The 27,280-nt window shown below is 38.8% G+C and overlaps 1 protein-coding gene across 1 annotated transcript; it reads left to right on the forward strand.

Moving 5' to 3' along the window:
- Window positions 1-128: 128 nt before the first annotated feature.
- LOC128213883 (putative Polycomb group protein ASXL2) lies at window positions 129-27,280 on the forward strand. The gene is made up of 11 exons (XM_052919964.1): window positions 129-295; window positions 4,305-4,387; window positions 4,668-4,773; window positions 4,983-5,097; window positions 9,707-9,970; window positions 10,317-10,516; window positions 15,514-15,627; window positions 19,754-19,937; window positions 21,826-21,902; window positions 22,141-22,172; window positions 22,611-27,280. Exons 1-11 carry the CDS (start codon window positions 224-226, stop codon window positions 24,718-24,720), a joined length of 3,357 nt encoding a protein of 1,118 aa, XP_052775924.1. The 5' UTR covers window positions 129-223; the 3' UTR covers window positions 24,721-27,280.

Consider the following 27,280-nt stretch of genomic DNA (forward strand, 5'->3'; position numbering starts at 1 on the left):
ATCGGTTAATTCCGTATTTTTCCGTCAATAAGGTTTGCGAATGTTTACGATTTCGAATTCCTTTCATCTGATTGGATAAAAATAAATCCGGAGGTGCCGACAGGTTATCACGTGACAATATTTTCAAAATGGCGCATGTTGGCGAGTTGTTTTCACAAAAGCTTCTATTATATTTCGATTTCTAGACTTTTCTTCATATATTTTCTTATATCTGAAAACAGAGATGTTGAATAATGATCCAAATTATCGAGGAGAGCCAGCTGTCACACGATCATGGGTAGATGCTGCGAAATTAGTGAGTGTTTCATTGGAAATCCGAAAACTTCCATTTTGTTTTACTTTGTCAAGTTTTAAGTCTTCGTCTTTTATGACGTTATGTCCTGAATTTTAAGCAGATACTCAACCAAATATTCGGCTGATAGATGATTTTTTGGATCTTTAATTTCTAGTGTAATGTGTGTGGTTAATAAGCAGCCTGGTTAGCTCAGTCAGTATCAACTTATTTCAAGTATTTACTGCTTTGGAAGTATTCCAAGCTTCTTAGGCACTTCTTTGCTCATAAGGCTCAAGTTGAGTCTAAGTACGACTCATATGCTCTTTGAAACTTGACACCTGCAGACTTAAAATTGGTTTTCACTAGTATTTTAATAGTTTGTTTACATTGGTCAAGTAAAACCAACTTTCCGTTTATGCACCAGCCAATTGTAACCACAGCACCCAAGGTCCAGGAGGATACTGGGAATAGCAGGGGAAATGGGCCAAGTTTTTTACCTGAGATTGGCTGGAATGTTAGTCGAAGTCCATGGTAATCCCCTGACCCGGAGGGGGGGGGGGGTACAATTGACTGGTGTATTACCCCCACTGATTTTCGCTTTAGTGACCAAAGTAATTAAAACTCTGCTTACTGCAGGGTTTTGGATTTACAGCCCTCAGCAGCTGAAAAGTCTACCAAAGAATTATGATCATGGCATTCTTAAAGGAGAGTGGAACTTAAGCAACTCAATAAGAATCGATGTAAAAAAATATTTTTGTTTGTATTACAGTGAATTGCCAATTGGCATTTTATTCTGATATGAGTATAAACATTGATAAAAACATTACACCAGAAAAAAGCAATGATGGAATTGAATAATTTCAGAAAATCACGATTGAAAGTGACTCAAACATGGGTTCAAAGTTTGCAGGGCATGGTAGTAGCGTTCTTGCAATAATTTCTGTGGAAAATGTATAGTACAGTTCTATACAGGGACCAAAAATATACTGCATTAAGAAGTCGCTCACTCATTCAACTCTTTGTTATTTATTATCTTTAGATATTTAGTAAAGTTTTATATGAAAAATATTGTTGTCTTATATATAAGTTTGAGCCAGGTTTTAAAAAGGGTTTACTGCAGAAAAGCGACAGGGTGCTTAAATGGACAAAAGGCTACATTGTGTCGGTTTGTAAAGAGTTTGTTCATTTAAGGATGTCACTGAAAATTTTAGAAGTTGTGCTTAATTGAAGTTATTTAAGGTTTAAACTGCCAAATCTGTCAAATTTGCATGAAATTATATTTATATTTAAACTTTAATCATAAGAGGGGCAGATTTCTGCCAGGATTTTCCGAAGATTTGTCAGGACGGACTTATGTTGTGGGTATTGGAGGGGTGTCCCCTCCCTTTGTCATGTTTTTTTTTTTAATTGTAGTGCAAATTGTGCGATTTCCTGCATTCTTAGCTTAACAAATCTGCTATATAGTCCAACTATAAAATTGTTGTTTTTCATCTTTTTTGTATTCCTTGAAGGATTAAAAACAATTTCACATGAAAGTGAGTAGTAATGTTTATTTTGACACTGGTGACGTACCCAATGACATGTGTAAATATGGCCTCCCTGTAATCTTCTGTCCTTGTTCATAAAAAGCAGGGATCACATGAATCATGCGATCGTAAAACCTTATTAAGTGCAGTGAAGTTATATTTCGAACACTCATTCATTCAGATAGGAAACTATCAATTAGGAAAAAAAGACTTCTATATTCAATTATATTAGGGCGGCGATAGTGCGAGCTTCGACATCACAACAGCTGACTTCACCTGCATGTGGGTGCATGTATTTGCTTAAGGAACGACGAGATCGCTGGACTCATAGATGGCACAAGGAGATCACCATTGCACATTTTGAAATTCTTAGATAGAATTATTTGTTCATGTAAACCTACAATCAAAACTTCAACTTAACTTGCCATTCTTGACTCAAAACCAATGAAAAAACAAGAAAATGACATTAATTTCTGAATGATTTTTTTGACAGAAAGGATATCAAAATATTTCCCAGTCTATAATTGACTTTGCTTCTAATAAAGCAGTGTGAAATATTTAGATTTGCCTGTATTTCCTGCAAGCAAATTAATTAAAAGATGCAATCCTTGCCAAAATTTAAACTTGAATGAGTTTTGTAATGCTGAGTGCGGTAAGAAATTTTCGCATTACAAATTGAGAACCCCCATCAATTAACGCATCATTGTTTTATTTGAAATCAAAGGCCAATAATATTATTGATTGGAAAGATGAAGGTCTATTGAATTTCACACCTAATGCCAATTTATTATGGGAGAAGTTGGGAGATCCACAAACGCAATTGGAGGATACGTCAAGTGGATTATTCCCGACACTTCTCTTGCAATCAACCAACCTTTACGATGACCGTGCAATTAACACATGTTGGTAATAAGCCACGCTGCGGGAAGGAACATCGGGCCTGACAAGTCATAGAGGCATGGTGGAAACACTGGAGAAGAAAAATTTGATTACCTTAAGCATGTTATTCAGACTTCTATGAAGGCGAAGTGTGCACATTCTGTGTTCAATGAGAAAAGAAAGGTGCTTCCCAAAATTGACAGCGTGAAGTGACCTTCCATAACTCTATAGCTAGGACCTTGCCTGCATTTACAAAGAAATGAGTCCGTCCATGTGTGGGCCTTTTCACCAAATGACACAATTATCATCAATGGTAATAAAATGGCCATGGTTTTAGCTCGACTATTCGAAGAATAGGTGGGCTATACTACTCGCCCCGGCGTCGGCGTCTGGTAAAAGTTTTAGGGCAAGTTGGGATTTTCACTTATAAGTCCAATACCCTACATTCAATTGACTTAATACTTCACACAGTTGTTCAGGGCCATCACATGATGAGGTTAGATAACTCCATATTATTCTTTACACAGATTATGGCCCCTGATTGACTATGGAACTTGGGTTAAAGTTTTAGGGCAAGTTGGAAAATTTATTAATAACTTCTATATCCTTTGTTCAATTGACTTAATACTTCACACAGTTGTTCAGGACCATCACACAATGAGGTTACATAACTCCATATTATCATAAATACAAGTTATGGCCCCTGATTGACTAAGGTTAAAGTTTTAGGGCAGGTTAAAGTTTAAGGGCAAGTTGGGATTTTCACTTAAAACTCCAATACCATTCATTCAATTGACTTAATACTTCACACAGATGTTCAGAGCCATCGCATAATGAGGTTAGATAACTCCATATTATCTTTTATACAAATTATGGCCCCTGATTGACTATGGAACTTAGGTTAAAGTTTTAGGGTAGGTTGCGATATTGTTTAATAACTTCTATACCCTTCATTCAATTGACTTAATACTTCACACAATTGTTCAGGACCATCACCCAATGAGGTTACATAACTCCATATCCTTAATGCAAGTTATGGCCCCTGATTGACTTAGGTTAAAGTTTTAGGCAAGTAAAAGTTAAGGGCAAGTTGGGATTTTAATAAAAAAAGAACTTCTATACCGTACATTAAATGCACTTAATAAAATTCAAAATTATTTACGACCATCTTACAACAAGATACATAACTCCGTTTTAAGCCTAAATACAAATTATGGCCCTTTATTTATTTTATTTTTTTTAAATTTCCTTTTGAAAGTCATATTTGTATATTCTTAACCACATTTTCATAATGGGAAATCAAGTTATTTGAATGACTTGCGTCATTGTTGGGGCAGGCTGGTGGGAGGGCACCATCAAAGTCACCTTATGTATCGAATAAATTTAGTTAGGTTTGACATAAATAGACCAAACTTGGTATTATTACATCGTTTTTGTATTCTAAGTCAAAGCGCCATAGTCTTACGACGGCTCTTGTTTAAAGTTAAGTTGTCACAATTGAGGTTGTGTATGGAAGAGCATTATGTCTGTGTCAAAGGCTCTTTCAATTGACTAGACATGTCACCTTTTGATGTCTTGTTTGTAAAATATATTTGTACTTATGACCTACTTTTGTTTTAACACAGGTGCTGGCAAAGCATTCAAACACACCAATGAGCTACAAAGACATTCTGAAGGAAATACAGTGTGACAAAATCAAGGAAGTAAAGTATGTTAGTTTTGTTTATATTCAAAGAAAATCAATAGACAATGAATAAAATTAAAATTAGAAATTAAATCAATAAGTCAGAATCCTCACTAGTTCAATTTAATATCTATGTCGTATACATCAAAGTATTTAAAAAGAAAATGTAGGAAGTCATGAAAAATGTGACACAAATATTTTGAATGAGCTCTACAAGCTTGGGATTTTGGACATTTGTTTATTTTATTCATTGTTAAAATTCATTCATTCATTTGTTAAAAAATATTGTCATTTTCCTGTTTAGTTCCACACATGGTGCTAGTCTGAATTCCTGTCTACATGCAAATGCAAAAGCCCCAAACAATGCGTTCTACAAAGTTGCTGGCCAGATTGGTGTCTATGGACTCATGGTAAGATATTTATCTTTTTTGAAGTGACTGTGACTCTACAGTGGTGTTTTTTTTTGCCACATAACAATTAAGATATATTAAAGATATTTTGTTAGACTTACATCATGCTTAACACATTTTGTACTTTAATATAAGTCTCTGGTGGCGGTGAGTAAAGGAGAATAAAAAGAACTAATAGAAATCTTGTAATACCCTGTTATTATATATAGAGTGAGTTGCCGGTTGGAAGTCAAATTATCGAAATCGAGGAGGAGACGACTGTTCCCTCCATCGGGGGTGTGGCTCGGGTGATAGTAGGGGACCAGCCTGTCTACAAACAGAAAGGTTGGTACAGAAGTTATGTTGGTGAACATAGAGTTTTAGCCACGTTTCCTAAAGGAAAGGGTGCAGCAGAAAAAAGACAGGGTTTATAAGTGGAAAAGGGATTGTGTTTAATTGAAGAAATGTTAGGTTTCAAATGTCAAATATGAAAAGTATTTATTTATACCACTGAGTTATCATAATTATCAAAACAAAAGACATTTTTGACTGTCTTAAGTATTTAATTCTATGAAGGGAAGGCAAAAGGGTGCCAATGCTGGTCACCATGAGGACACGAGGGTGCTAACAAAAAACAACAGGGTGCAGCACCCTTTACATAACTTTAAGTTAATGCAGCAGTATACAACTGTGATTTTTATGCCCCCCTTCGAAAAAGAGGGGTATATTGCTTTGCACAGGCATGTCTGTATGTCGGTCGGTCGGTCCGTCGGTAGACCAAAGCTTGTCCGAGTGATAACTCAACAATTCCTGGACGTATGGTCATCAAACTTGACATGAAGGTTGGGCTTGACCAGTAGATGAACCCTTGATTTTAGGGCTCATCAGGTCAAAGGTCAAGGTCACAGTGACCTTTAATGGTAAAATAATTTTAAAGCTTGTCTGAGTGATAACTCAACAATGCTTAGACCTATGGTCATCAAACTTGATATGGAAGTTGGGCCTGACCAGTAGATGACCCCTATTGTTTTGGGGTCATCAGGCCAAAGCTCAAGGTCAGAGTGACCTTGAATGGTAAAAGGTTGTCCGAGTGATAACTCAACAATGCCTGCACCCATGGCCCTCATTCTTGACTTGGAGGTTTGGGCTGACCAGTAGCTGACCCCTATTGTTTTTGGGGCTCATCGGGTCAAAGATCAAGGTCACAGTGACCTTGAATGGTAAAAGGTTGTCCGAGTGATAACTCAACAATGCCTGCACCCATGGCCCTCATAATTGACATGGAGGTTGGGCCTGACCAGTAGATGACCCCTATTGTTTTGGGGAGTCATCGGGCCAAAGGTCAATGTCACAGTGACCTTGAATGGTAAAAGGTTGTCCGAGTGATAACTCAACAATGCCTGCACCCATGGCCATCAAACTTGACTTGGAGGTTGGGCCTGACCAGTAGATGGCCCCTATTGGTTTTAGGGGTCATAGTGCCAAAGGTCAAGGTAACAGTGACTTTGAATGATAAAAGGTTGCCCGAGTGATAACTCAACAATGCCTGCGCCCATGGCCCTCAAACTTGACTTGGAGGTTGGGCCTGACCAGTAGATGACCCCTATTGATTTAAGGGGTCAAAGGTCAAGGTCACAGTGACCTTGAAAGCAAACTCGGCAATTCCTGGACCTATGGTCATCAAACTTGACATGACGGTTGGGCCTAACCAGTAGATGACCCCTCTTGACTTTGGGGGTCATCAGGCCAAAGGTCAAGGTCACAGTAACCTTTAATGCAAAAAAGTTAACAAATCTTCTCCCAGTGATATCTCAACAATGCCTGAATCTATGATCATCAAACTTGACATGTAAGTTGGGCCTGACCAGGAGATGACCCTTATTGATTTTAGGAGTCATTGGGTCAAAGGTCAGGTTCACCGTGACCTTGAATGCGAAAATGTTTCAAGTGATAATTGGACAATGCCTGCACCCATGGCCCTCAAACTTGACTTGTAGTTGTGTCTGACCTGTAGATGACCCCTTATGATTTAAGGGTCATTGGGTCAAAGGTAAAGGTTACAGTGACCTTGAACAAAAAAGCTTGTCTGTGTGATAACTTGTCAATGCCTGCACCCATGGCCCTCAAACTTAACATTTAGATTTTTGGTGACCAGCTGATGACTCCTATGGATTTTGAGGTCATAGAGTCAAAGGTCATGGTCATAACACACTCTATCCTCAAACTTTGAATGGTCATAATCTTAAAACTGCTTTAACGGCATCCAATGTCAGCGACAAATCAGCTGTCATTTCGGTCCATGCATATTTCATTCAATTGTCCATATAATCCTGACAACATGGCGCTCAGGGGGGGCATAATGTTTGACAAACATCTCTTGTTTATTATCAAATGCAAGCCTTTGACCAAATATGCTCAATATTTCTTTCATCTGGCAATACTTTTTAGCTCGACTATTCATAGAATAAGGAGAGCTACACTACTCGCCCAAGCGTCTGCGTCGGCGTCACCCCTTGGTTAAGGTTTTGCGTGCAAGCAAACATAGGTTAATATCTCAGCAACTACTTGAGGTATTGCATTGAGACTTGATACAATGGTACTCAACCATCCAATCTACTTATTTAACCAAGTAAGATAACTCTAGTTTGTATTTAATGCAAATAATAGGCCTTTCTTATTTGACTTAGAAATTCTGGTTAAGGTTTTTCATGCAAGCACACATAGGTTAATATCTCAGCAACTACTTGAGGTATTGCATTGAGACTTGATACAATGGTACTCAACCATCCAACCTACTTAATTTTCCAAGTTAGATAATTCTAGTTTGCATTTAATGCAAATACTTGCCTTTATTTTTTGACTCAGAAATTCTGGTTAAGGTTTTGCATGTTAGCACACATAGATTAATATCTCAGCAACTACTGGATGAATTGCATTGAGACTTTATACAATGGTATTCAACCACCCAACCTAATTGAATAATCAAGTGTGTTTTGCAAATAATGGCCCTTTATTATTACACTTAAAAATTCTGGTTAAAATTTTGCATGTTACCACATTTATGTTAATATCTCCGCACATCATGTATTGCATTGAAATCTAATCTAACAGTGATCCATGTATGTTTCGCCAAAACTTTTCAATCCTTACACTGAAAAGTGGCGGAATAGTCGAGCGCACTGTCTCTGTGACAGCTCTTGTTTCATTGGCGACTAGATTGTCTGTCTTATGAAATATTTGAAACTGTTTATAACATTGTTGTGTGTTCTGTATTTTTCATATAATCTATTGCTGGTATACCTCAAATAAATTGTTTTCATTTGCCATATTTGTGTCTTCTAGGTCAAGGTCACGATGACCTTGAGCTGACACATGGTTTCCGATCAAAAATTGAATAACGCTTGCACCCAGGAACTTCATACATTGCAAACTTCGTTTACATTTTCCAAGATTAATTAACAACTTTTTTCTCTTCACTATTTAATACGGGTGAATAAACCAAACTTCACTGTTGGTTCATCTCCAGTCCAACATTACAAATTTCATGTCCATCATTTATTTTTTTCTCAGTTATGACCACACAATAGGTGAGACAAGCCCTTTTTCAAAAAAGCAATCTCTTGTTTTTAGCTCACCTGAGCACGAAGTGCTCAAAGTGAGCTATTGTGATCGCCCTGTGTCCGTCGTCGTCCGGCATCTAGAGGTCACAATTTGGGCACAATCTTAATGAAACTTGGTCAGAATGTTACCCTCAATAACATCTTGGACGAGTTCTATATTGGGTCGTCTGGGATTAAAAACTAGGTCACCAGGTCAAATTAAAGGAAAAGCTTGTTAGCACTCCAGAGGTCACATTTATGACTGTATGTTCATGAAACCTAGTCAGAATGTTTATATTGATAAACTCTAGGCCAAGTTCGAATCTGGGATATGTGTGGTCAAAAACTAGGTTACCAGGTCAAATTTAAGGAAAAGCTTGTTAACACTCTAGAGGTCACATTTATAACTGTATCTTCATGGAATTTGGTCAGAATGTTTAAATTAATAATCTCTAATTCAAGTTTGAATACGGGTCATGTGTGGTCAAAAACTAGGTCATTAGGTCAAATCATAGGAGAAGCTTGTAAGCACTCTAGAGGTCACATTTATGACTGTATGTTCATGAAACTTAGTCAGAATGTTTATATTGATTTAGATTAGCTCTAGGCCAAGTTCAAATCTGGGTCATGTGCGATCAAAAACTAGGTCACCAGGTCAAATAATAGGAAAAGCATGTTAACACTCTTAGAGGCCACATTTATGACCATGGAACTTGATCAGAATGTTATTCTTGATGATCTTTAGGTCGAGTTTGAAACTGGGTAATCAGAGGTCAAAAACTAGGACACTAGGTCAAATCATAGAAAAACATTGGAAACACTTTAGAGGTTACATTCTCTCTTTGATCACCATGAAACTATGTCAGAATGTTTGTGTTTATGAAGTCTAAGTCAAGTTTGAAACTGGCTAACCTGAGTTCAAAAACTAGGTCACGAAGTCAAATCATAGAAAACATTGTTAAAACACTGTTGAGGCCATATTTTCTACTTTATCTATATGAAACCTGGTCAGAATGTACTTATTACAGCAAGGTAAGGTTTGCAACTGGGTCATCCGTGATATTAAAAAAATCATCCGTCATATTAAAAAAAACTAGGTCACTAAGAAGGATCTAAGTAATATATTTTTTAATTCCAGCATGTATAAATGTTTTGATTCCATACCTCATGATTATTGAATTGGATCAGGTGAGCGATACAGGGCCCTCTTGTTTATGGTTTTGTCCCAGGATGTAGTATAAACCTACTTTGTTTACACAAATTTACATCTTGACATTAGTAACGCAATCCAGCAGTATGACTCACCAATTTCAAAAAGATGGGAAGAAATTTAGTTTTATCAAAACTATTTTCAGTGATATATGCAAAGCTGCCTGAGAGTGTCAAAGTGCTTGCACAAAGTAATGGTGACCCAGGACAAAACATTGATGTCATTGATATCCTCAACAAACAGTTGACCAGTGTGATCAAGCCGGTCAGTTCAGAACAGATCCGGTTGGCACAGAGACATACAGATTTTCCAACCCGGCGAAGCTTGCGACAGGCCCAGAGGAAGAAAAGGAAACATGGCTTCATACCAAAGATCACGATCAAGCCTATTGTTCCCCCTAAATCAGAGGGTAGGTATTGATCACCCTTGTTGTCTGATTTAAAAAATACCTTAGCGCACAGGTGTTCTGTAGATTGTAAGCATTTAAAAAAATAGTTGTTTACATGGGTTTGATGAATCTTAATGTGAATATCTGAGAGAAGAATGCTTATGTATTTTTTATGAACAATTATGAATTATTATTATTACACCTTTTTGAAGATGCATGAATATTCGTATGGCAAAGACTGAATAGGATAGGTTTGATTCTCTCACAATGTCTGAGAAACTTAAACTATTGTAGAACCTATGCACATCTACACTCTATTGAATATAATATCTGCTTTTTTTATCAAGTTTATTTTCTGAAATAATAGGCCCAGGTGGCACAGTTAAGTATGTGGCCACCACCTGTAAGCCGGATGACAAGGTCAACAATCACCACACCACCACTGACCCCAATGTGACGACAGTGAGTCGAGAGGGGATCAATAGATCGAAGTTCACCAATGGGGATGTGCCGAGGAAAAAGACGCTAAGAGAAATGTTGGCCGGCATTCCCGGCTTCAGTATGAAGGTATATATAACAAGCAGCATGAAATACAAGTAAATGTTTGATTTTGTGTCGCATGGAAAGGCTATTTATATATGGGTTTAACTTCTAGAGTCAGTTGCCCCAGCAAAACCATGAGCAATCAATAACAAGTATTTATTATTCAATCATAATGAGACTTTGTGACGGTGTTTGTGGGCTTTATGGTCAAGTTGGATCGTTGGGTGAATTGCACTAGTAAGTCTAGAAAGTCTTAGAGTTATGCTCCTCTTATGTTGGAAAATAATTATACATATCTATATATATAGAGAGATATTGTGGTTATTACTTTTTACTAATTATTTGAGTATTTATTATCTGATTATGATGAAACTTGGTGACAGTGTTTTTCGACATAATGTCTTGGTCAAGTTCCATCCTGGGAAAAATCGCAGTGGTAATGCCAGATAAATGCACCTTTTATGTTAAAAAAATAGTTGTTTTATTGTCTTGTGCAAACAGCAACTTGAGTATTTATTATCCAGTATTGATGAAACTTGACAGTCACTGAGTGTTTGTGGGCATGATGTCTCTGTCATGTTTGATCATGGGTAAAACGCATCAGTTAGTAACTTTAGAGTTATGCCCCTTTACTTTAAAAGAAAATGAGGAAAGTTGATGACAAAATTTGTGGGCATTACATGTATGTCTTGATCATGTTTGATCACAAGGTGAATGGACTCAGTAACTCCCAGAGTTATTACCCTTCATCATTAAAAAAATGGTAAGTTTATGTCTTTTGTTTATGTTTTTGCAGACGATAAATTCTGTTTGTCTTTCCCAATCATGATGAAACTGATTGACAGTGTAAGTAGGCATAATATCCTGGTTAAGTGATTCTGTGATAAACCACCTCAGTCACTCATTTGCTACAAAGATATGCTTCTCTTATATTGAAATTTGTATTATAATTAGTTTGACTTTGATGTGTGCTGCAAACTGGCAACATTCAATTCTGGGGAATTTATATAAAATGTGAATTCATATCAAGCCTATTTTCTAAATTCCTAATATGTATGTAAGGTGTTCTAGTTGTTGCATTTGCATTCCATAGAAGAGGTACAGAGTTTGATCTCTGGCTGGTGCGCTTTTTCAAGCCTATCTCAATTTGCATCAGTACTGCGTTTCAATTGAAACACAAAATTAGAAGTGATTCTTGTAGCTGTCAGCCTCTGCTTTTCCCACAGTCGAGCTAAAACAGAAGTATAAATATTTTTTAATGGTGTTTGCAAAATGCCATGCCTGAAAACTACTTGCTTCACTTGTAAAATCTCTTTTGATCCTATAGAAAAGCCTATAAGTAGGAATTTTTCACAGTGCTTTACTAAACATTCTTTGCAGATTGGTATAAGCTTTTTATGCAAAATTTCTTACATACTGTAAATGATTTATATTCCTTGGCATGAAATTTCATTGATTTTCAAAAAAAAGGACAATTTCATGGGCGCTTGAATTTAATAGTCGATTTTCCTATTTTGAATAAAAAAAATCAAAAGCTGCAGTGGGACAATATATATATAAAAATTAGCACAGATCATTTACCCTGATCAAGGATATAAAATAGTGAAGCCATTGAATGTTAATGTTTTTGTGAAAAGGTGCTGTTACAGCTCAGAAATAATTATTAAATGTTTTATTGAAAAAACAAAATCTGTGCTGACACTTAAACACACAAGGTTATAATCAGCTCATGTTAATGTTCCTGCAGTTTCATACAAAAACATTGAATGCAAGTTATAGTATTTGATTATTATGCCCCCCTTGGAAGAATAGGGGTATATTGCTTTGCACATGTCTGTCGGTAGGTCGTTCGGTCAGTCCGTCAGTAGACCAAAGCTTGTCTGAGTGATAACTCAACAATTCCTTGACGTATGGTCATCAAACTTGACATGAAGGTTTGGCCTGATCAGTTGATGTCCCCTATTGATTTAAGGGACCATCGGGTCAAAGGTCAAGGTCAAAGTGACCTTTAATGGTAAAAGAATTTTAAACCTTGTCCGAGTGATGACTCAACAATGCCTAGACCTATGATCATCAAACTTGATACAATCAAACCTGTATTAAGTGGCCACCCATGGGAAATGATCAAAGTGGCTGCTTAAGACAGGTGGCCACTTAATCCAGGTTTGACATTTCCGCCACTTAAGCTATATTCAGAGATGGAGTATGTATCTTAACCACCACCTCACACCACAATCAGTAACATCTGTATCGATATTATCGAAGAAGGTTGAATACAAATACATTTGTATAGATAAAATAACTTTATTTTAAATTTATAAATAAAATACATTAGTTGAATGTCGATACAAGGCATAAACAAAACACACCACATATAAGTCTACACATGTACACAACTACATGTACATACACATGTTTGAGTTCATTTTTTAAAGTACTCTGTACATTATATAAATGTTGATGCAAAGCATAAACAAAACACACCACAGATCAGTCTACACATTTACACAACTACACGTACATACATATTTTAGTTAACTTTTTCCGATCTTTCCTTCCACAGTCAAATTCCTTGGGAACACTTCTTGCATTACGGCCGTTTCTTAATAACTTTATACACTCGACACATTCTTTTAGAGTCAAACACTTTCCATTAGTCTTTTTTCCAGCCATAATCAAAGTTTATCAAGAACAATGCATTGTAAATATCCGTTCAAAGAAATTTAAATCCATGCACTTTGAAAAATAATATTGAAGTGAATAAAAATCGTAACTCGTTTCAGGCCTTAGAATGACAATGCAAACTGTGAATTCATAATAACTGGTGTTTTTGTCAGTATTTAATAATTAACTTCGTAATTATTTAATTATCTTATTAATTGTGTCATTAATTGTGTCAATTCTGATCAAAACATTAGCCGACATGTTATAAACATGAATTCTTGATGAGTAAACACGCATGGCAATCGTGTGATGCAATATACATTTTCATTGGATGACGGAGATACCCGAGGCCGTCGTTCTTTTCAGTAAACTTCTATACGCAATTAAAGCTGTGTATTGGAAAAGTTTATAAGCGGAAGTGTCAGTGATAATGGATTAGTGGCCGCTAATTAGTGTTTATATGGCCGCTTAATGCACATACATTATATAGTAAAAACGTACGGGGGGAATATGGAGTGGCCTGTTAAGGCAGGTGGCCATTTTAAGCAGGTGACCGTTCAACCAGGTTTGACTGTATGGAATTTGGGCATGACCAGTAGATGACCATATTGTTTTGGGGGGTTATCAGGCCAAAAGTCAAGGTCACAGTGACCTTGAATGGTAAAAGGTTGTCCCGAGTGATAACTCGACAATGCCTGCACCCATTACACTCAAACTTGACTTGGAGGTTGGGCCAGACCAGTAGATGACTCCTATTGTTTTAGGATGTCATCAGGCTAAAGGTCAAGGTCACAGTGACCTTGAATGGTAAAAGGTTGTCTGAGTGAAAACTCCACAATGCTTGCACCCATGGCTCTCAAACTTGACTTGGAGGTTGGGCCTGACCAGTAGATGACCCCTATTGTTTTTGGGGGTCATCAGGCCAAAGGTCAAGGTCACAGTGACCTTGAATGGTAAAAGGTTGTATGTGTGATAACTCGACAATGCCTGCACTCATTGCCCTCAAACTTGACTTGGAGGTTGGGCCTGACCAGAAGATGACCCCTATTGTTTTGGGGGGTCCTCAGGCCAAAGGCCAAGGTCACAGTGACCTTGAATGGTAAAAGGTTGTCCGAGTGATAACTCGACAATGCCTGCACCCATGGCCCTCAAACTTGACTTGGAGGTTGGGCCTGACCAGTAGATGACCCCTTTTGTTTTTGGGGGTCATCGAGACAAAGGTCAAGGTCACAGTGACCTTGAATGGTAAAAGGTTGTACATGTGATAACTCGACAATGCCTGCACCCATGGCCCTCAAACTTGACTTTGAGGTTGGGCCTGACAAGTAGATGACCCCTATTGTTTTGGGGGGTCATCAAGCAAAAGGTCAAGGTCACAGTGACCTTGAATGGTAAAAGGTTGTCCGAGTGATAATTTGACAATGCCTGCACCCATGGCCCTCAAACTTGACTTGGAGGTTGGGCCTGACCAGTAGATGGCCCTATTGATTTTAGGGGTCAAAGGTCAAGGTCACAGTGACCTTGAAAACAATCACGACAATTCCTGGAGCTAGGGTCATCAAACTTGACATGAAGGTTGTGCCTGACCAGTACATGACCCTTATTGACTTTGGGGGTCAGCGGGCCAAAGGTCAAGTTCACAGTAACCTTTAACGCAAAAAAAAGTTGACAAATCTTTTCCCAGTAACAATGCCTGAACCAATGATCATCAAATTTGACATGGAAGTTGGGCCTGACCAGTAGATGACCCTTATTGATTTTAAGAGTTATCGGGTCAAAGGTCAAGGTCACAGTGACCTTGATATAAAAAAAGCTTGTCTGTGTTTTAACTTGACAATGCCTGCACCCATGGCCCTCAAACTTGACATTTAGGTTTTTGGTGACCAGCTGATGACTCCTATGGATTTTGAGGTCATAGAGTCAAAGGTCATGGTCATAACACATTCTATCATCACACTTTGAATGGTCATAATCTTAAAACTGCCTTAACGGCATCCAATGTCAGTGACAAATCAGCTGTCATTTCAGTCCATGCTTATTTCATCGTCCATATAATCCTGACAACATGGCGCTTAGGGGGGCATAATGTTTGACAAACATCTCTTGTTATCATTGAAGTTAAATGTAATTTAACGATAACAATAATAATAATAATAATAAACAATGATTGCGGTACTTACATTGTTTACAGCAATCATGCATATTTTCGTTGGAATATTGAATTCCTGGATTACCCAACCCATGAAAACTACAAAAATTGATGTCCCTCAAACATTAATGATTACATAGTAAGCTGTTTCCTGTCTTCGTAAGCTTGAAATAAAAAAAAATGTGATTTACATGTATCAACATTTCAGCCAAGAAAGCGTACAAACAAAAAGTTGAGCCATGCAGCCCAGATAGCCCAGACATTGGAGGGATGTATTGACCTGGAAACACCAGACTCTATACTGGTCAACACTAACCTTAAGGTAAGCCATTGGAGGGATGTATTGACCTGTAAACTCCATACTGGTCAACACTAACCTCAAGGTATGCCATTGAAGTGCTGTATTGACCTGGAGACACCATACTGGTCAACACTAACCTCAAGGTAGGCCATTGGAGGGATGTATTGACCTGGAGGCTCCATACTGGTCAACACTAACCTCAAGGTAGGCCATTGGAGGGATGTATTGACCTGGAGACTCCATACTGGTCAACACTAACCTCAAGGTAGGCCATTGGAGGGATGTATTGACCTGGAGACTCCATACTGGTCAACACTAACCTCAAGGTATGCCATTGAAGTGCTGTATTGACCTGGAGACACCAGACTCTATACTGGTTAACACTAACTTCAAGGTAGGCCATTGGAGAGATGTATTGACCTGGAAACACCAGACTCCATACTGGTCAACACTAACCTTAAGGTAAGCCATTGGAGGGATGTATTGACCTGGAAACTCCATACTGGTCAACACTAACCTCAAGGTAGGCCTTTGGAGGGATGTATTGACCTGGAGGCTCCATACTGGTCAACACTAACCTCAAGGTAGGCCATTGGAGGGCTGTATTGACCTGGAGACTCCATACTGGTCAACACTAACCTCAAGGTAGGCCATTGGAGGGCTGTATTGACCTGGAGACTCCATACTGGTCAACACTTACCTCAAGGTAGGCCATTGGAGGGCTGTATTGACCTTGAGGCTCCATACTGGTCAACACTAACCTCAAGGTAGGCCATTGGAGGGATGTATTGACCTTGAGGCTCCATACTGGTCAACACTAACCTCAAGGTATGCCATTGGAGGGCTGTATTGACCTGGAGACTCCATACTGGTCAACACTAACCTTAAGGTAAGCCATTGGAGGGATGTATTGACTTGGAGACTCCATACTGGTCAACACTAACCTCAAGGTAGGCCATTGGAGGGCTGTATTGACCTGGAGACTCCATACTGGTCAACACTAACCTCAAGGTATGCCATTGGAGGGATGTATTGACCTGGAGACTCCATACTGGTCAACACTAACCTCAAGGTAGGCCATTGGAGGGCTGTATTGACCTGGAGACTCCATACTGGTCAACACTAACCTCAAGGTAGGCCATTGGAGGGATGTATTGACCTTGAGGCTCCATACTGGTCAACACTAACCTCAAGGTATGCCATTGGAGGGCTGTATTGACCTGGAGACTCCATACTGGTCAACACTAACCTTAAGGTAAGCCATTGGAGGGATGTATTGACTTGGAGACTCCATACTGGTCAACACTAACCTCAAGGTAGGCCATTGGAGGGCTGTATTGACCTGGAGACTCCATACTGGTCAACACTAACCTCAAGGTAGGCCATTGGAGGGCTGTATTGACCTGGAGACTCCATACTGGTCAACACTAACCTCAAGGTAGGCCATTGGAGGGCTGTATTGACCTGGAGACTCCATACTGGTCAACACTAACCTCAAGGTAGGCCATTGGAGGGATGTATTGACCTGGAGACTCCATACTGGTCAACACTAACCTCAAGGTATGCCATTGGAGGGCTGTATTGACCTTGAGGCTCCATACTGGTCAACACTAACCTCAAGGTAGGCCATTGGAGGGCTGTATTGACCTTGAGGCTCCATACTGGTCAACACTAACCTCAAGGTAGGCCATTGGAGGGATGTATTGACCTGGAGGCTCCATACTGGTCAACACTAACCTTAAGGTAAGCCATTGGAGGGATGTATTGACCTTGAGACTCCATACTGGTCAACACTAACCTCAAGGTAGGCCATTGGAGGGATGTATTGACCTGGAAACACCAGACTCCATACTGGTCAACACTAACCTCAAGGTAAGCCATTGGAGGGTTGTATTGACCTTGAGGCTCCATACTGGTTAACATTAACCTCAAGGTAGGCCATTGGAGGGATGTATTGACCTGGAAACACCAGACTCCATACTGGTCAACACTAACCTCAAGGTAGGCCATTGGAGGGATGTATTGACCTTGAGACTCCATACTGGTCAACACTAACCTCAAGGTAGGCCATTGGAGGGATGTATTGACCTGGAAACACCAGACTCCATACTGGTCAACACTAACCTCAAGGTAAGCCATTGGAGGGTTGTATTGACCTTGAGGCTCCATACTGGTTAACATTAACCTCAAGGTAGGCCATTGGAGGGATGTATTGACCTGGAAACACCAGACTCCATACTGGTCAACACTAACCTCAAGGTAGGCCATTGGAGGGATGTATTGACCTGGAAACACCAGACTCCATACTGGTCAACACTAACCTCAAGGTAAGCCATTGGAGGGTTGTATTGACCTTGAGGCTCCATACTGGTCAACATTAACCTCAAGGTATGCCATTGGAGGGCTGTATTGACCTGGAGACTCCATACTGGTCAACACTAACCTCAAGGTAGGCCATTGGAGGGCTGTATTGACCTGGAGACTCCATACTGGTCAACACTAACCTCAAGGTAGGCCATTGGAGGGCTGTATTGACCTTGAGGCTCCATACTGGTCAACACTAACCTCAAGGTAGGCCATTGGAGGGATGTATTGACCTGGAGACTCCATACTGGTCAACACTAACCTCAAGGTATGCCATTGGAGGGATGTATTGACCTGGAGGCTCCATACTGGTCAACACTAACCTCAAGGTAGGCCATTGGAGGGATGTATTGACCTTGAGGCTCCATACTGGTCAACACTAACCTCAAGGTAGGCCATTGGAGGGATGTATTGACCTGGAGACTCCATACTGGTCAACACTAACCTCAAGGTAGGCCATTGGAGGGATGTATTGACCTGGAGGCTCCATACTGGTCAACACTAACCTCAAGGTATGCCATTGGAGGGCTGTATTGACCTGGAGACTCCATACTGGTCAACACTAACCTCAAGGTAGGCCATTGGAGGGCTGTATTGACCTGGAGACTCCATACTGGTCAACACTAACCTCAAGGTAGGCCATTGGAGGGATGTATTGACCTGGAGGCTCCATACTGGTCAACACTAACCTCAAGGTATGCCATTGGAGGGCTGTATTGACCTGGAGACTCCATACTGGTCAACACTAACCTCAAGGTAGGCCATTGGAGGGCTGTATTGACCTGGAGACTCCATACTGGTCAACACTAACCTCAAGGTATGCCATTGGAGGGCTGTATTGACCAGGAAACACCAGACTCTATACTGGTCAACACTAACCTCAAGGTATGCCATTGGAGGGATGTATTGACCTGGAGACTCCATACTGGTCAACACTAACCTCAAGGTAGGCCATTGGAGGGATGTATTGACCTGGAGACTCCATACTGGTCAACACTAACCTCAAGGTAGGCCATTGGAGGGATGTATTGACCTGGAGGCTCCATACTGGTCAACACTAACCTCAAGGTATGCCATTGGAGGGATGTATTGACCTGGAGGCTCCATACTGGTCAACACTAACCTCAAGGTAGGCCATTGGAGGGATGTATTGACCTGGAGACTCCATACTGGTCAACACTAACCTCAAGGTAGGCCATTGGAGGGATGTATTGACCTGGAAACACCAGACTCCATACTGGTCAACACTAACCTCAAGGTAAGCCATTGGAGGGTTGTATTGACCTTGAGGCTCCATACTGGTTAACACTAACCTCAAGGTAGGCCATTGGAGGGTTGTATTGACCTTGAGGCTCCATACTGGTCAACACTAACCTCAAGGTAGGCCATTGGAGGGTTGTATTGACCTTGAGGCTCCATACTGGTTAACACTAACCTCAAGGTAAGCCATTGAAGCGCTGTATTGCCCTGGAGGCTCCAGACTCCATGCTGGTCAACACCAACTGGCTCCATACTGGTTATCACTTACCTCAATGGAGGGCTGGAAGAGTTCTTAAATATTAATTCAGTCTTAAATAACTTAAATCAGAAGAATTTCATTAGATTGGTGAGACAGCAGGTCTAACTTAACAAGAATTGCTTAGAATATTGGTTTGAAGTAATTATGCATTTAAAAAGTTTGATCAAATATACATTGGCAAGCCTAGTGGTGATGTTTTATTTAGTGTAGTTTAAAAAGTAAAGTCTCATTCCTGATACAAATCAAATGTTATGTTTCAAACAGGGTCTTCTGAACAAGCACACATTCTCCACGCTGCCATCATCGTACCAGTACAAGCTAATCCAGCTGTTACCAGAGTGTGACCGCATAGTGGGACGTGACACCGCCCTCCGACTCAGCAGCACTGCGCTCAACAACGAGTTCTTTGCCAAGGCTTGTACTGAGTGGAGGGAACGACTCTCTGAAGGTAGGTCTGGCTTTACTCATGTTACCTTTGTGTGGGATATTTGTTTCCCACTGGATTTCTTGTGAGTTCAGTATTCCTGCATTATGTTGCTTTTTAAACTGTCTGAATGATTAAAATATAATATAGCTTTCATTGATATTGTAGAACTACAATTAGTTGTACCATACAAGAATCTTACCAAGAAATGTGTAAGCAGCAATGGAGGAAATGTCCCTGTCTGAAATAAAAGCCTATTTTTCAAAAAATTCCTGTGCATAATGATATTATGTCTTTGGACAAGATAGATAGATCTAAAATCCTTCAAATCAGAATTTAGTCTAATTAAATTTTCTCATTCTTGAGATGTAATGAATTTTTTTATGTATTTTTATTCTGATATGGAAGCACAATGAAAGCAGCTATTCAGTGCACCCCTACAGTGTTCTTATGGGGCCGAAATTCAGCCCTATTCCCTTCCTGAAATAGGCTATATTTTCCCCCTACCCAAGAAAAAAAATCACATCAAAAATAGATAAATTTCTTTGGAGGAGCATTGACCCCTTAACATTTAGCAAATGTACCATTAAAGTGCCTTTCATGAATATGTTGAACAAAAGGTTTGAAAACAAGTTGAAAATTATGTGAATCATGTTAGTATTTTCCCCCTTTTGCAAAAAACTACCGTATGCTAATTTCCCTCTACAATTTAACTGAAGTACCATAAATGACTGGGTAAAAGACGATAGGGGGTATTAGACCCAGGCAAAAAAATCTGATAAAAAACTTTTAATCTAAGTTTTGGGTTAAAGGACGCATAGAAAATATGTCAAAATGGTCTGCCAATCTTGGCCACCATGTTTGTTGACAGTGACGAAAAAAAAAAAATGTGAAAATCGCGATGGTTATCTTTAAAACCATACAATGATAATGGAAAATATGTTTCATTTTTTTTCGGTTCATGTTAGGATAGGCACTGAAAATTACTTAGTGTGACAATTTGTTTCTGGATGGCACTGAAATGTACCTTTTATAATTATTTGTAAGATTTCGTTCTGACAGTATATTGTAAACGATAACCTGTCGAGAATGAAAAGGGAAGTTACTGTATGCAAAAACTTCATCAGTTTGTAGTATTGGTATGTTAAACAGGTCTAAAGGCAGTGCGAATTTTTCACACCTTATTGGTACAACTGACAAAAATATTTTGACAATGCCCAACTTTGCTTTTTTATATGCATGTTTAATTATTGTTTTATTCAAATTAATATTGAATAATTTTAATAATTTAAATCGTACAATATATTTTTTTAATTATAAATATCTTGCGATATACCGTATCCCGATCTTCAACTGCCGCTTTAACCCGTATATACTCAATCGATATGACGCGAGTAACTTCCCTTTCTACATAAATCTAAACAAACTCTCGGCCTGAAATCGACCTCAGAAAAAAGTTCAAAAGCTTGTTACTGGGTAGTATACGCAGGCATTTTTTTACATTGAAATCTGAGGGGAAAAAATGCGTCTAATACCCAGTCATTTATGGTATATGAAAAATGGGCATTTTGATTCCTAATCAGGCAATGAATATACAAAAATTTACTGACCATAAAACACTCAAGGGAACTAAACCTTCCCTGTGTCAGTGGTTCTAAAATTTGAAATATGTTATAATCATGCCAGTAAAAAGCTTTTTATTATTACTATTTGTACATGTTGATCAGGGGGTTGTTTCATCAGGACTCCCAGACACCATTTTGTACCTAGGAAGGATTTATCTTTCCTAGTAAAAACCTGCTCCCAGGATTCTGGATGGAATGGCTCCCGACGTTTGAGCCTTTACATTATAACTCCTAGGGTAGTATTAACAAACTTGTATGGATTTTAATTATATGGTTTGTGAATTCAGGGGAGTTTACTCCTGAGAGCCAACTGCGGTTGAAGCAGGAGGAGGAAAAGGAACATGTTGACCTTGACCCCTGGAAGGTAGGAATCATTTGTGTTCAGAATTGGCAAGTTTCAAACCCATAGATTATTGGTTTTATTTTTGACAAATGTTCATATCCTGTCTCTGGTGAAATAATTTTTAAGAAACACAAATCTTTACAGGTAGTAAAATGATTCATAGATCTGAAAAATTAAATAAAACAATTTTTGGCTCAAAAAATGTTGGTTGTGTAACATTTATTACCATGAAACTAAACAGTGATTAATTCTTTTGCAGGCAAAACATTTTGAGCCAGTTTGGGGAAAAAAGTAAGTGAACGTGGCAGTTTCATTTTTTTTGAGAAATTGTGATTAACAGTTTTGCACATCAGTGATATACTTATTTGAGTATACTATTTCTTGTGAAATCAATGATATTTGTACTCATGGTCTAGTGCAATAGGTCTCCTCTTGCCCAAGAGGTTGTGGTTAGATCCCCAACAGGGATACCGCTTCATAGCCTCTCTACATGGACACCAGTACTGGTTTCTATCCAGGAAACACATTTGAGTCTGATTTTGTAAGCTCTCAGCTTTCAGGCTTAAAAAATAGTACAAACTTACAATATTTGAATTAACGCTAATCTTGTGAGATATTTTAGCATAGATTTACAAATTTTAGGGCTAGGTTCCCTATTGGCAAATATCTGATGTGGATGATGAACTAATTTATTTTGCATCTTACAATTTTTGAGTGTTGACTTTACAGGAGTGTACCAGAAGAGGTTCCTAAGGCTGACGACATACACAGGGCCTCTACCAGGGATTCCCCCACAGTTTCCATGGCAACGCCAGTCCGTATGACTCCAGTACGGAAATCAACACTTGTCTCCACCATGCTAAAACAGCGATCCATTTCACAGAACGTCAAGGGCCTTGTGAATCCAGGGTCTGGTGTTGTCAGTCTACCGAGCAGTAGTGGACTGCTAGTTAAAGTGGAACAGACTTATACTTCTCAGACTCCTGTGGCTTGTGTTAATGCAAACAGCAATATTGTGTCAGCTCTTAAGAGACCTATTGTGACACAGGCTTTGGACACCAGGCAAATTGGGAGTCCTCCAAAAAAGCAGAAGATTGTGTTAACTAAGCCTCAGGCACCAATGCAAGCCCCGGCTAAGACTTTGGCTCAATTACGAGCCCACACTCAAGTTCCTCGGATGCAAAAATCTCAAGTAGTTGCTGGTTTACCTGGTGTGACGGTGCCAGGAATTGTGTCTCAGAGAATTGGTTCTCCTCTTGGAGATGATGATATTAAACCATTAATGATCAGTGTACCAAGCAGCGTTACTGGGTCTGGAATAAAGTCCCCAACTCGAACTCTTGCTCAAATCAAATCACAAACCCAGGCAGCTAAAGCAAAGCAGGGTCAGACGAGAACACTTGCACAGATTAAGGCTGAAACGCAAGCACATCGGCATCAAGCGGAAGCTCAAGCAAAGCTTCATGCTCATTTGTTAGCAAAAGCTAAGGGAGAAACAAGCATTGCGCATGTTGTGAAGCAAGCTCTGCCTAATCTTGTGTTGCCTGTGAAACAAAAACATGCCAAGTCCACAGAAGCTGAAAAGAATGCAGATGGTGTGAACTTGAAAAGATCTCTGGAAATTTGTGAACAGGCAAAAATTCTGAGTCAGAAAAACACTCAGGTTTCAAGTGGTGTTTCACTGTTGCAAAAACCTACACAGCCCGTTAGTGTAAAGTCGTCTACTGAGACAATAGACTTTGGTGGTTATCTCAAAGCTAATATTGCCCAAGCTCATAAAACAGTATCCCAGATTTTACAAGATAAGACATTAGCTGAGCAACAAAGATTGCAAAAACAAGTATTAGCAGCTGTAGCAAGAACGCAGAAACAGCAAATGGCAGTTTCAGTAGCAAAGGTACCAACTCCGCAATCTAGTGCTTCAGCCTCTGTGTATGCAGGAGTAACATCCCCATTTGTCCTCTCTAATTCTTCCATTGTCTCTACCTCATCAAATGTGCCTATTATTACAACATCAAATCCAGCCAGTGCTAGTGTGAACACAAGCAATGTACCGTTTGTTGTGCTGCCCCCTCCCCCAGTCACCCAGGCAACTGGTATATCACCAGCAGTATTCAATGTTCCATCGACAAGATATATTATCAGCTCCACTGCAGCCGCTGCCCAGCAGAATCTATTACAGCAACTAATACGATCAGCAGCAGGGTCTGTACCACAGACAACATTGTCCCATCAGCGTGCTGCTAGTGCACCACCACAGCAAAAAACAGTTCAGCGTGTAGCTACACCAGTTAGTACAATAGTTAGATCAGCAAGTGTTGGAACTGGTGATCAGTGTTTAGAAACCATGGGTGAAACTCGGACAGTAAAAGTGGTGAAAAGGGTACAGAGTAGTTCTGGTGACATCATTGTGCAAATCCCTTCAGACAAATTGAATTTTCTTACAAAATCTGGGACTGCAGTTATACCTGGAGCAAATGGCTCTAAATCTGACACACATCATTTGATTCTCTCTTCAGCTTCTAATGCAGCAATATCTTCTCCCGTCATCAATTCCAACTGTACCCAGACTGTGACATATATCAATAAATCTGTCAATCAAGTTGTGCACCAGTCTGCCCCTGTTGACAAAATAATAATTTTCTCCCCTAGTAACTCTTCAGAAAAAGGAAGAAGCTCTTCAGAAGGAGGTAAAATTGTGAGCGTAAAGCAAGAACAGAAAACAGACTGTAGTTGTGACTTGAAAGCAATGAAAACTTGTTTGAAATGTGGAGCCTTCTGCCATGTTGACTGTATGAGCAATTCAAAACTATGTGTCACTTGTGTAGAGGCTTCATGAGATTATTTATTTCTGTAAAAAGAGATGTTATTGATATTTTATACACTAAAAACTAGACTTTGGTTTAGGTTATGTTAACCTTAGTTTTTACCTAAAATGTTCAAACTACCATTTTATTTATTTATTAATTTATATTTGTTTCCATATAAAGAACTAAAAATCATGATAATCAAGTTATAAGCTTCATTTTGGAAACATCGCTATAGCATAAAGAAGTTGTTCATCATGACATAATCAAAACCTGATCACCAGCAATACCAGAATTTGATACTGTTATTTATTGCCTGCCTTTGTATCATTAGTAACATCACTGCATACATGTCCATTATAATTATTACATATTTTTCACTCAAAGTGTTCTCGAAGGTGTTTTAAATGACTAGTGTATCACTCAGTTGACTGTAGTGTACGACTTTGTTGACTGTAGTGTATCACTCAGTTGACTGTAGTGTATCACTCAGTTGACTGTAGTGTATCACTCAGTTGACTGTAGTGTATCACTCAGTTGACTGTAGTGTATCACTCACTCAGTTGACTGTAGTGACTGTAGTGTATCACTCAGTTGACTGTAGTGTATCACTCAGTTGACTGTAGTGTATGACTTTGTTGACTATAGTGTATCACTCACTCAGTTGACTGTAGTGACTGTAGTGTATCACTCAGTTGACTGTAGAGTATCACTCAGTCAGTTGACTGTAGTGTATCACTCAGTTGACTGTAGTGTATCACTCAGTCAGTTGACTGTAGTGTATCACTCAGTCAGTTGACTGTAGTGTATCACTCAGTCAGTTGACTGTAGTGTATCACTCAGTTGACTGTAGTGTATCACTCAGTCAGTTGACTGTAGTGTATCACTCAGTCAGTTGACTATAGTGTATCACTCAGTCAGTTGACTGTAATGTATCACTCAGTCAGTTGACTATAGTGTATCACTCACTCAGTTGACTCTAGTGTATCACTCAGTCAGTTGACTGTAGTGACTGTAATGTATCACTCAGTCAGTTGACTGTAGTGTTTCACTCAGTCAGTTGACTGTAGTGTATCACTCAGTTGACTAGTGTATCACTCAGTCAGTTGACTGTAGTGTATCACTCAGTCAGTTGACTATAGTGTATCACTCACTCAGTTGACTCTAGTGTATCACTCAGTCAGTTGACTGTAGTGACTGTAATGTATCACTCAGTCAGTTGACTGTAGTGTATCACTCAGTCAGTTGACTGTAATGTATCACTCAGTCAGTTGACTGTAGTGTATCACTCAGTCAGTTGACTCTAGTGTATCACTCAGTCAGTTGACTGTAGTGACTGTAATGTATCACTCAGTCAGTTGACTCTAGTGTATCACTCAGTCAGTTGACTGTAGTGACTGTAATGTATCACTCAGTCAGTTGACTGTAGTGTATCACTCAGTCAGTTGACTGTAGTGACTGTGGTGTATCACTCAGTCAACTGTAGTGTAGGGGACCTTGACATGGAAGACCATACTGCTTTGTATGAGAAATATCCGAATATATATCTGTATCAGAAAGAAATGGATGAAATAATTTAAATTCAATAATAAATCCACAATAGATTTTAATTCTGAATTATTAAGATTATTGCAATGTTCTTGTGTACAAAGTGGGGTCCCAAAGAGAGTTTTTTGTATGCTTTTTCATCTAGCTAAAATGTTAAGAGACTTATGCTGCATGGTACGCTATATGCTCTGTTCAAAATCTGAATTTTGTTTGAACACGATGTTTATTTTCTATTGAAGGCGTACATTATATGTTGATGCAACAATATTTTTTTTTAATTCATTATTATGTTTAAGTCATTTGCTTTTAATGATAAAAACAAACAGAATATGATTTGTGTACAGATCAAAAATAGTGATACTTTGGAGCTGTAAAATGTGGAGATTGAAGCCATGTAGCTATTAATTGAAAAGCACTATATATAAAGGCTAGTATTTTTTGGTCTGTACATTTTATGGTTTTTTGTGTGTTCTGGTCATTAAAGTCAAATCAGTTAAAGGTAATAATGCATTAGTCTACATTTATTGTATCAATCTATATAGTGTGCCTTTAAAGGGAGTTAATGAAATAGATATAATTATGACATATTATTCGACCAATGAAAATACAACATGTATGTATGTATGTATGTATGTATGTACATGAATTTGATGAATTAAATATGAGGATAACATATAATTTTCTTTCCTTGACAAAACTCCACCTGAGATTATGTGTGTACATTTTGGTATCAAAAACAACTAAAACCAGTAATTTATTATTTTACTAGTCGAGTGATGAAGACTTTCTTACCAAATTTATAATTTTCATTTAAAGTTTAAAAATCATGATTGAACACACAATTTCTAGAATATTTGTTGTTTTCAACATGTTCATAGATCGTTTATGTTTGTTTATGTTTGGATCTTGCATGTATCTTCCTTTTCATTATTCATTAAACAGGCATCATTATACATAAAACAGACATCGCAGTTTAAATTCATTGTTGTTTATGTTCTGTCTTAAATAAATTGTGGGTTTATTTCCAATAAAAATCTGCATGGT

This window comes from Mya arenaria, chromosome 13, assembly GCF_026914265.1.
Source record: "Mya arenaria isolate MELC-2E11 chromosome 13, ASM2691426v1".
Lineage (NCBI taxonomy): Eukaryota > Metazoa > Mollusca > Bivalvia > Myida > Myidae > Mya > Mya arenaria.

What these genes read in the sequence shown, in the direction of transcription:
- LOC128213883 (XM_052919964.1), top strand. Translation starts at nt 224, where the DNA reads ATGTTGAATAATGATCCAAATTATCGAGGAGAGCCAGCTGTCACACGA. An exon ending in GACAAAATCAAGGAAGTAAA is followed by an intron (nt 4,388 to 4,667) that starts GTATGTTAGTTT and finishes TTTCCTGTTTAG; the next exon opens with TTCCACACATGGTGCTAGTC. An exon ending in GAGCCAGTTTGGGGAAAAAA is followed by an intron (nt 22,173 to 22,610) that starts GTAAGTGAACGT and finishes TTGACTTTACAG; the next exon opens with GAGTGTACCAGAAGAGGTTC.